The sequence below is a fragment of the Eubalaena glacialis genome, chromosome 6, assembly GCF_028564815.1.
Source record: "Eubalaena glacialis isolate mEubGla1 chromosome 6, mEubGla1.1.hap2.+ XY, whole genome shotgun sequence".
Classification (NCBI taxonomy): domain Eukaryota; kingdom Metazoa; phylum Chordata; class Mammalia; order Artiodactyla; family Balaenidae; genus Eubalaena; species Eubalaena glacialis.
Window position 1 is genome coordinate 116,812,267 of NC_083721.1, and position 12,176 is coordinate 116,824,442.

The window sequence follows — 12,176 nt, forward strand, 5'->3', positions numbered from 1 at the left end:
AATGTTGCAAAGAGTATATTCATGACCATACTCTTTAAAAAATCATTCTCTAAGGATAAATGTGCAGAAATGGCATTAGTGGGTCAACATATATAAGTACTTTTTACAGTTTGGTAAGTGGTTTTCAAACCTAGATGAAAATAATTCCATCTATTGATATTAGCTAAACACATAATGTGCTTCAATCAAAAAGAATGTTTGTAAGTATAAGTACTTATATGTACTATAAGTATTAAAGGCAGTTGACCTATACACACTACTATATATAAAATAGATAATTAACAAGGACCTACTGTATAGCACAGGGAACTCTACTCAATACTCTGTAATGGCCTATATGGGAAAAGAATTTAAAAATGAGTGGATATATGTATACATATAACTGATTCACTTTGCTGTATACCTGAAACTAACACAACATTGTAAATCAACTCTACTCCAATAAAAAAAAAAAAAAAAGTATTAAGGCAGGATTTGCTTTGGAAATCAGGTAAGTTTTGTAAACTTTCATACAAAATGGATAAGAGGTTGCTTTTACAGTAAAAACCATCATTTCAATAAAAATATTCACTGAAAACATTAAAGTACTAAATTCCATTTCCAGAAAAACACCTTTGGCATATAAACTTGAAATAATCAAAAGAAAAAGCAATCAGAAAAACTTCCCAAGGAAATCTAAATTAATTCTACATAAACCTTCTTTTGTTAATTAAATAGCAGTAGTAGGGTGGAAAGAGAATAGAGTTTGAAATCAGAAATTTTTGGTTCTATCTAGTGTTTATATTTACTAGCTCTGGAATCATGAATACTGAATAAGATAATGTACAGATAGCTTAAAACACACTATACAAATCTGGTTAAAATAAACAGTTCTGTTATTTGATCTCAATTTCTATAGACATGACAAACATATTTCAAAATGGTCAAAATAATAATAGGTTGTATAAGTAGTATTAAATTCATCATTACTCTGCAAGTTAAGGCTTGAGAGTCTAAGGAAATTAAGGTCAATGTATGAACTTATTCAAAACTGAGCAGCCATTTGCATGTTCTTTAAGAGACATTCTATGTTTTGTGCTTAACATAGTTATTAACTCAGTCATCTTTAGAGACTAACATTCAAAGCAGGAAGAGAGGGCTAATTGTAACAGGGAAGAGGGACTCTCAGGGTACTTTAATACTTTGGGAAGTCAATTTAAAGCTAATGACCAATATTAAGGAGCTTATTCAAAGACACATACATACCCGTTGTTCAACAGTAAGCATCATGGGCTTTATTAAGTTTGAGCTAACACAACACTTTAAAAAAGAAATACTGGATAATCAACAATTTTATCAAAGAACCCAAAGCATTACAGGTCATGAATATACAATCTAATACAAAGAAATTACCTGTGTTTTCAATTCAAAAAGAATTCAAATATCCACATCTTAAAATTCTGGTGATTAGGGGAAATGATCTTAGTTAACTGTTTGTAAAATTACATTCCCAAGATAAATATCTGATGATGCGATATCTAGTTTCAGTCTGTTATTTGATACTTGTACAAATTTGGTCTACCTGAACCTCATTTTTTAAAAATTGAAGAAAAAGACATCTACTTTAGCTACCTCAGAGAATTTCTGTTAAGATCAACTGGGAGTTTTCTTTGAAATCTAAAAGGTGGAACCTATCATTACCACCAAGCCAGTGAAGACAAGCATATTTCTATAGATGATACAGCTAAGAATTTGTCATTTGACCTTATGTAATTCAAAAAATCAAATCTGAATATATAGGACTGACCAACTAAATAAAACTTCCCATTAAACCCACTGCCAGGTTTTCATTTATTCATTCCTATGCATGACAGGACATCTGAAACAAACTCATCAATCTGCCAAATGTTCAAATCTATAGTTACCTTTATTACTCCTTCTAAATAACTGCAAAGATAGGGACAGTTTAGCTTTAATTTGTATGAAGAAATTGGTGGAAAAACAGCAAATATGAGTTGGCTAAGGCAGGATTAGCAATTCCCTTATTTTAAACAACTTACAACTCTATCATCTCTAAAACAAAACTCAAACTAATCACAGACAGTAATAATCGACAGAGACTAGATGTTTTAAATGGGGGGTGTGACCACATTTTAGAGAGTCATTCTAAAGCCTTATAACAATTAAAAAAAAATGTAGACTACATAGACCTGTGTGCATAAAACTCAATATTTCTTGGTAATTTTCTAAAGAAATTAAAATATCATACAAGCAGTAGCCAAACACTCTCTACAGAAATATGGAAGTAAAACAATTCTATCAATAAGCCTTTCTTATATTATTAAAAGCATTTGCTTTTCTAATCTTATTTTGAATTGCATTTTTTATATGCAATAGATCATGACAAATCCATTAAATGCCTATAATAATGTCTTGTAGGAATGCCTTTCACTATCACTAGAATCCACATTTATCTTTAAATGCTCTTTTTTGTGTAGGCAGTAGGTATCATATGTTTTTATGCCTATATGAAAAAAGTCACTAGACTCTTCTGTGTCAGTAAGTAGTGGAAGCATTCAGTATCCAGTGGCCTGAATTAGAAATTCATGTCATGATTACCTCAGTAGAATAAAACTTTCGGCACATGAATTTTAAAACAAACTTCAACTGAAAAGTATCAGAAGCCAAGTGGTTTGCTCACCTTTCCTGGAATATGTCATATGTTTTTGTCATATAGACTATTGATAGAAAAATGATGTAGTTCACGAAATGGCAATCTAATGTCTCCATCAGCATATGAAATATGTGGCCACTGGTTTGTCTTTTGTTTGGTTAATGCTGTTATGCAGTATAGATTACCCTAAAAATTATCACCAATTGCTTAAAATATTTCATAATGCTGTACATTGTGTTCTCAGCAATTTCACAAAATGTAGAATGCTAAATGCATTGGAGGAGGAAGATTTTTGTATACAAGTAACTGTACATGAGGTAAATGATGAAAAGTTAAGACTTAAATAACAGGTGCTGGCATCCCCTGGAATAGGTATTTTATAGACCATTCGCATTTAGAATCACCTGGCAGATCTGTGCAAAGGATTCCAGAGACCTGCTAAAGACCCACCGAATCAGTCTGTGGGGATGAGACCCTGCATTAAAAATTATTTTAGTTTTTAATTTTTTTTTTTTTTTTGGCTGTGCTGTGTGGCTTGTGGGATCTTGGTTCCTTCACCAGGGATAGAACCCAGGCCCTGGGCAGTGAAAGCCCCAGTCCTAACCATTGGACAACCAGGGAATTCCCAGGCCCTGCGTTTTTCACAATCATCCCAAGTGATTCTAATCACATTAAAGGTTGAAAACCATTGCTCTAGGACTAGGGGCATGAACAAGATGCCATATTTTGTAGCTGGAATGTTCAAAATGTAAAACATGTTCTCAAGGAGAATGCTAACACATGTTTAAAATGTGTCATATTTTATTTCTTCTGTTACATTACCTTAAGCTCTGAATAAGGGCATGTATCGTTCTGTGATTAATTAATTGATTAACTGGTTGACTGACTCATTTATTCCTTCACTGACCAAGTTACTGGGCATCATTTATGAGCTTGGCACTATTCTGGTGGACCTTTTCTTGTTGTTGATAACACAGCTGATAACCTTTTAAGGCTTCAAGATATTCCTTACAACAGTTTTTACGTGAAAGATGTTCAATAGTTCTTCATTGGATATTGCTGAATAAACAAGAGAATAAATGCATTCATGGATCCTTTCTGCACCATAAAAAATTATTGTCGTGAAAATAGGTCAAACAATGATTTCCTTAATTACCAACTCTTTGTAATGAAGCAAAGATATGACTAAAAACCTCAGTCCTTTCCAGTACCTACAGATTTTAACAATTTCTTAAAATAATCATTGAAAATGACTGCTACTTGAAAATTACACAAAGGCATCCCAAAGTTATAAAATGGAATTTTAAAAGCCTCATTTCAGTGACTGATATTCAGGAGATTTGCTTCTCTTTAGAGAAAACCATGAAGACTGAATTTTACAGCATAGAAAGTATGCAGCTACAAGGTCTTTTAAAAGATATCCAACAAAGAATGGATAATATGAATAGTGATAGAAAGCTTAGGTGTGTGTGTTATTTATATATTAAATACCTTTTCAGTAGTTTGTGGCTGGCATTAAACACAGGAAAATGACCTAAATTTCACCTAGAATGTTCAAACTGGAGGTGATCTTAGAGATTATCTGGTATATTCCCCTAATTTAATATATGTGGAATATGAAGCTCAGAAAATATAAAAAACTTGACCTATGCTTACTCACCTAACTAGCAAAATCACCAGCACTAATCCTTGGATTCGATTCCTGTTTTTCAATTTAACATTTTTTGTAGTATCACACTGGGTGCTATAAATATGTGTTAGTTCTTCTAAACAGAACCAGAAGGCTGATAATCTACCCTGTTTTTAACTTCTTCATTGCCTATTTTGTAGCCAAAGAGAGAAAGAAGTGGCAAGAAGAATTGGCCAATATTTTAACTGTTTCAAAATCTGTTCACCTCAAAAGGAACTCAAAATTCTAAAATGTACTTGGGAGTTCCATGAGTTAAAAACAGAGTATAGATTTAAACCCCAAATAACTAAATGTGTAAATTAAGTGTGTGCACTTACTGCGATGTCTTTTAGACTCCAAGATGTAGTGCAATTAGCATGAGAGGAAATACCCTGAAGATAGGAGTGTCTAAAATCACAAGTGCTAGGAGAAAGGTGCCCCTTAGCTTCACATTGCAACATCCTAACAGGTTGTAACTGTGACATTGAGTCAGATCCTGTGAAGGAGAATAAGGAAGCTGCCCTACCATCAGGCATTTAGATAAGTGGAATTCCGGTTAAAAGGAAATGACAGTCATTGCAACAGTAGCCATTTGTTGTGACTATGGGAAAGGAAGACAGACAAAATACTCAAAGTAGCTTCTTGCAAAAGAAAAACAAAACAAAAAAAATACATAAGTCTTCATTTTAACTAAACACCATACAAAATACAACCAATTACAGACTACCTAAAATGGTGGGAGGATTAGTTTAAAAGAGTTCTGACCACACAATCAGCCTTTTAAAGAGCTTCTTTGACAGAGATTTAAATAGAGACATTCTCAGCTTTATGAATATCATCTCCTATTAATAATTAATTCTATCAAGTTCATCTCAGACTGCCTATTTGGTTCCCATTAAACAATCAACAATTACACATTATGAACCCAGGGTTTGCTTCAGAAAGGTCGGCGGGGGCGGGGGGGTAGAGGGGGAGGGATGATTCATACGTTGAACATCTAATAATTTTTAAATATTTAAAATTTCTTAAATTTCCTCCCAGTTTATCTGCAAACAGCATTAGGTAATCAATGAGCAAGAACAATTGTGCAATGACAAACCACCCACAAGTCAAGGTGTTATCTCTAGCACACAGCAGAGTCCTTGGTGCATAGAGGGTACGCAATTAAGTCTCAACATCCTTCCTGAGTTCTCCTTGTGGAACTCTTGTAATTAGTAGCTTTTTCCAAAACATTCAATGAAAGGTAAAAAAATATGCCTAAAATAAACAAACGAAAACTCTAAAGGGAACATACAAGCCAAAATTTGCTGCCTCCTCTTTGTACTATCACCTGTATGGGAAGGGAGAGTAATATACTAGTGTTTAAAAATGTAGTTCTGAGTTCATACCCCACCGGAACATCCTACCCACGTGACCTTGAATAAGTTACGTTACATCTCTCTCCATAAATTTATCGCCCTGTTAAATGGAGTTAATGATAGTATCTTCCTCATAAGATTGTTTTGGGGATTAAATGTGTGTTGCATATGAAGGGGTAACGCTGTGGTTGGTAGATAGTAAATATCCAATAAATATCGACTATTATTATTACCGTCAAAAAGATGGTGGCGGTTATAACTACTCTGAAATCTGAGATCCTTTGTAATGCATGCAATGAAACTTAATAAACAAAAAATTGGTGCTTATTAAATAAATTCCTGCTAAACTGATAAATTATTAGAGTCAATTATGTTCACACAATGGCCTTGTTTTGCTTTCTCAGTATTAAGACATGTAAAAGTTCTCAGCACTAAGTATTGCCTCATGCTAACCAGGGAAAAGAGGAAGAGCTCATTTGCTCTTTATATGGACACCAATGCTAGATTTGAGAGCTTCAATGTACAGTAATGTTACCATTTTTCCCCTTCATCTAGAGTTTACCAAGTTCACTAATTTACAGCCATGCTAAAATTCTCAACAACCACTTCAACATAAGATTTATATCTTTAATTTCTTTTTCATGTAGCAATAGCAAAGTACATACATCTGATCATCCTTGACTCTAAGACTGAGAGCATCACCCAATTTACAATTTAAAAACTTATAATCACATTTCACTAACAAGGCTGCCTTGCTATTCCAACCAAAATATTATGAGGCTTATGAGGAAACTTGCAACGATAACTTTTAAAACAGTTTGTAGATAGTAACTAAATAACATCTTTATGAGAACAAGTATCAGGGGATTGATAGAATTTGTTAATAGCAACAATAACAAGAACCATTTAGGAAGCTTCTGCTGTGTGCCAGACACTGACTAACTCTTTGAGGTAAGTGCCATAAGTTTCTCCATTTTGAAGATGAGGAAACTGAGGCACAATGAAGTAACAAGCAGTCTGATCCCAGAGTCCAAGTTCTTACCCACTATTCTACATACGGATGTTGTGGCTTCTATAAAGGTTACATTCATCAAATATAGCATATCTATATTCTAGCAAAATGCTCCAAACACTAAACCAAGATCTCTGCTTTGAATTGTTTTTAACCTTTATGGCCATGGAAGAAATAAACAAAGAGCACACTCTGAAATTTAGAATGGAATACATAAAGACACCAACGAATCACGCCTACCTCAAGTCTGTCTGTCCGCATTAATTTCTGTGCAGCAGCTGCAGCAGCTGCAGGTACAGGGACCCCAGGATTCCCTGTAACCAACATTGGTGCAGTCGGCAAGATCTCTGCTGGAACCAGGCTTGGGGAAACAGGTCCCAGGTAGGGATTAAAGGCTGCTGATGCATTGGTGGCTAAGCTTGGTGCAACTGAAAACATTGGCTGAAAAATAAAATACAAAGCAAAATTTAATCGGCAGGTCTTGGTTCAAAGTTGATATCCTGCATTATATATCTATCCTCCATCCATCCATCCATAATCCATTCTTCCTTTGCTTCCTCTTTCCCTCCCTCCCTCTCTCCATTTAATTGTATGTTTATTTACTCTCATTTAGGATAAGAATGTTTCTTAAAATAAGCATTCATCAAATCAATGTTTTTCTAAAATATAATGGGTAATTATCCATTAAATTTTCCACTGGGATTTTGAAGCTTGGGGTCTATAATACTCGCAATTTCTTTTTGAAAAATAGCTCAACCATTCAATACAGAAACTTCTTGTGGTTACCTAATCTCCACCTTTGTCCTGATTTAATCCTGGAAACTTGTCTAAGAAATACATTTCATAATTGCTATGTCAGATGTACTTAAAAGATCTGTTTACAACTGTTAATAGGTTGCAAGTGCCCTATTATCTAGAATAAATAAAGCAGAGCTCCCAGTGGATAGCAGAGTTTCACAGTCAATGTAAACTGTGAATAAATCTTATGGGATATGTGAAGGGTGATGATGACACCATTTCTTTTGAGCACATAAGATAAAGTATTTGGCATATATATTTGTTGCAGGTTTTCCTGGGGAAATTATAAATCTTCCACCAGCCTATTACACCTTTGTGAGATACTTAACGAATTCAGCTTACTAGGGAGAAACTATTCTGAAATGTGAAGTCTGAAAAAGAACACTTCTAAAGAAATGCATTATGATTGTTCAAGGAAATACATATAGTAGCATTGAATAAAATGCTACAAGATAGATTTTTTTTTTGCCAGAAATGCTTTCATGAATATATGAAAATGGTTTCTATTTGTTGATATGAAAATTTGCATATCAGGAAATATATCTGTTTTTAAGTAAAATTAAATAATTTACCTGAAATCTATTTTAACAATGTGCTTTTCCAGTTTTCAAAAGATAACCTAGCACAATTTTTCACCTTATTGGTAGTAAATTTTCAACTTCCTAATTCAATGGAGTTTTCATTCTTGATGTTTAATGCTGTATGTAATAATAATGTTTGTTTCCAAAACACAAAAACAAATGGACAAAGTGGATCCTGTTCTTTAAGGTAATTTTAAACAATTTGTTATCTTTACCCTGTAGTAAGGAATAGAATCATAGAAATTTCTTTTAGAAAGAAAGGGACATGAGAATGTAGATAATTCTTCCCTCTGATAGGAATAAGAAGTTAGATGACCCCAGAGTTTATTTAGTATTCAAGAGAGTTTTGATGTAAGGTTTTATGCAATCAAGATGTATATGTTACAAAAGTAATTCTTACAGCTCAGAAGAAATATCTTTAAAAAAATAAAATATATCCTTTATCTAATTTGGCCCTGACTCATCCTGTATTTAGAAGAGTAAAACAGATTTCAAGTATTCCTTTTTTCTTAGGGCAGTGGTTCTCAATTATGGGTGATTTTGTCTCGCAGGGGACATTTTGCAATATCAGGGGACATTTTTGGTTGTCACAACTGGGGGGTGCCAGGTGCATCTAATGGGTAGAGGCTGCTAAGTGTCCTACAACACAGAACAGTCCCTCGTAACAAAGACTTATCCAGCCCCAAATGTCAATAGTGCTGGGGTTGAAAATTCCTATCCTAAAGGATGCAGCCTTCTCGTGACTTCACAAATTGTTTTAGGACAAAATATTTGCAGCTAGCATATCCAGTCTTACTAAGAAGACCATGTAATATAGAGTATTTAATACATAATTTGATTCACTTGGGTCAATAAACAATATACCATGGATTCTATCGGTATTTTCAAATTAAAATAATTATTGTTCCTAATGTGTTGGTTTGAATGCCATGGTTAGTTGCCCTGCCAGGTTGATGGCTCTTGATGAAGTCGCCTAAAGTAATACCTCCAGTCCCCAGTTCCATCCCTGCCCAAGGCAGCTACCCACGGACAATAGGAAACTATTGGGGGTTCCAGATATTAACAATCAATAACCTGTCAGAAACTGGGGCCCAGAGCAATCTCCATCTATCAACAGTTACTTATTCAAACAGCAGCTGATCTGATACTACTTCACTGACTACTGGCTGCCAAGGCAGCAGCAACACAAGAGTTGACCTGTATAGTAAATACATGTTGAACTTGGATCTCTATTCAGAAATATTCAGGTTAAACTTACACTGTTACATACTGTCGGACACAATATGTGAAATTTCAGCCAGAAAAGCACTCTAATAATTTTTCTCTTAGATATTTAAGAATTATAAGAAATTTAGCACAGAAGACTAAAAGACTAGTTTAGAATATGGAGAACAGAGCTGGTCAATGTTAATTCTTGCTATGAATTAATATGTATTTCCAGAGAGGGCATTTTAAATGTATACTTCAGAAAGTTATTGAGATGTTTATGTCACTTTGCACAATCTACTATAATTATTTAGAAGCAGAGGTCAAACTGACAAACTGATGGAGGGAAGAAAAGCATTCTTATTTTAAGAAAATAAGATCAGTGGCCAGTAAAATTCAGCCTTGTTAAATATCACTGAATAAAATAAATTCATAATCTGCAATGCATATAGTGTAGCAGTTGAATATTACAGATAAAAGAATACTTTTATGAGATAAAAATACTCATCTTATTAACTGGAAACAATTTTTCCACTGGATTGTTTCTACAGAGTCGTCACATGAATTAATTTTTTGACAATTTAGCAGAACAAATTCAAATCTGAAGAACTTTAGGGAACTGTCCCCAAGTAAAATCTGTAGCAGCCTCTAAAATTCTAAAACATCAACTATTCAACAAACATTATCTCAAACTGCTCCCTCTCCAGATAAAGAGTTATTTGCTAAACAGGCAGACAATCGATAATAATAGCTCTATACTTTGAAACTGGATTCCAATAGCTGCCAAAAAAACCCACTGAAGTGCAGCATTCCTTCATTTCTTTTGAATTTCTGTAAATCTGTTATATCCCTTTTTCAAAGAGCACCTTGCTGGAGGTAGGTCATTGCTGGCCCCATCAGAGTGCTCTAATCAGATTAGTGAAGCACTTGAACTGTGGCACTGCCAATTCTCTATTCCAAAAGCCATCCTGCAGAGGATTCAGCAGAATTGCAAAGACGGATATTAATACAGTGGTATTATCAAGCAGCATCCTATTTTCTCCAAAGTAACCACAGGATAACATATAACTATGTAATTGGTGTATTTGATACTGACTATATCCTTGTAATAATGATTTACAGATATCTTTGTTCCCAGAAGGCATAAGGAAGGTTGGTTTATGATTGCCTTTTTGCCAGTGAACATCCTAAGCAGAGAAAAACAAATTGCAATCTTACTAATGCTGGTGCATTTATGGGCTAATCACTTGTTTGTTTTAAATGAGACATTTGATTCCATTAAGGTAATCAGGCTTTATTATGAATGAAAATGTTATTCAATTTCACATTATGACCCTCGTTAAATGTGTGCCAACATGATTATTGTAATAATTCTATTTATTGTGTGCCAGGCATTGTGCTAAGTGCTTTACCTATGTTATTATATTTAATCCTCATAATAGTATAAACTCCTTGGAGCAAACAAAAGCAAAAACTCCACTGCTTTTGTTACAAGGAGGAGGGGATACAAGTTTAGTTCACTACTAAATTCCCAGAACCGAGAATGATGCCTGGCACACAGTAGGCCCTCAATAAATATACACTGAATAAGTGTTTGAGTGAGTGAATGAATGAATGAAAGCGTGAATAAATTACAGCCTTGTCGGGTGGATATTATTAGTTTCATTTTGCAGATAAGGGAAAGGGCTCACAGAGATTATGTGCCCATGGTCACAAATGAGTGCACGGAAGACCTAGGATTTAGACATCGGTGTGTTTAATTCCAGGTGGTTCTAAAACCAGTGGTTCTCAATGCTGGCTGTCCAACAGAATCACCTGGACGACTTGAAGCCCAGAACTCCCTGGCACTCTCTACTCATCACAATCTCTAGGCAGCAGTACTTTTTAAAGCTCCTGAGGAAATCCGATTCCATATACTATGTGGTCTTCTACTACGTAAATACAGAAATAGGTCCAGTGTTCAGGTTCTATGTGAGGTCTCTAAGTATACGTGCTTCCTGTGGCTCCCTGCTTTTGAACATGGTTTTCCCTCCACGGTGAAGGTTGCTCCTGTCCAGCCCAACTGTTTAATTCCTAATTAGGCTTCAAGAATCAGGACTCTTTCTCGAAGTTTGCCCTGATCCACGCACACCTCCAACTACGAAGGGGCTTTTCCTACCCTCTGTTCCTACGTAATTCTTCGTCACTGGAATTCAGCACTGATCACCAGGTGTGTTTACTTAACCATCTCTTCTACTTGGGCTCTCAGAGTGCACTGTGCTTCGTCCATTTTGCACGTCCTGCACTTGGCATCTATACAGGTCCTCTACAAACATTTGCTTAACAAATATATTTATGGATTTGCTGCTTTTCTCTGCCACAGAAACTAACTAGCAAATATAGTAAATATTTTCTAGTATACATATTTGAACATTAAAAAAGATTTAGTGTTATTTCCTCTGAATCTCAAATTTTAATCATTAATTTCTTTAGTATGCTTATTTAAAATTTAATTTATTTTATTTTTGATTGTCACTTTTTTTATATTGAACTAAGTTTCATTAACATACTGTTACCATGCTGTAAATCTTGCAAATATCATAGGGATTCTAATTTATTTTAAAACACAGTGTGAAACAGTGTTTGTTTTGCATATAATGTTTGCCATTTTTAATAAAATAGAGAGAGTATATAAAACAAATAATAATATATACTCAGTATGTGCTGGGATTTACAGAACACAAATTTTAAGTCAGATTTTTCTAGATTTTACCTCTGTGTGTGTGTGCGGCGGGGGGCGGTGTATGTGTGTGTTTGTGAAGGTCAAATGTGTAAACAGGGAAAAATTAAGCTTTTTAAAAAAATTTACAGCACAAAATCAAGGTATATAAAACCATGTTTCTGGGTAAGCACAGCCCCG

General features: G+C 34.5%; 1 protein-coding gene across 7 annotated transcripts in view; it reads right to left on the bottom strand.

Annotated features, from left to right (window-relative positions):
- MBNL1 (muscleblind like splicing regulator 1) overlaps window positions 1-12,176 on the bottom strand; it is a 173,008-nt gene that overhangs the window by 21,637 nt on the left and 139,195 nt on the right. For all 7 annotated transcript variants that reach the window (XM_061194558.1, XM_061194554.1, XM_061194552.1 and 4 more), the window contains one exon: window positions 6,933-7,133. In XM_061194558.1, the coding sequence (XP_061050541.1) occupies window positions 6,933-7,133 (201 nt within the window). The remainder of the gene's footprint in view (window positions 1-6,932; window positions 7,134-12,176) is intronic.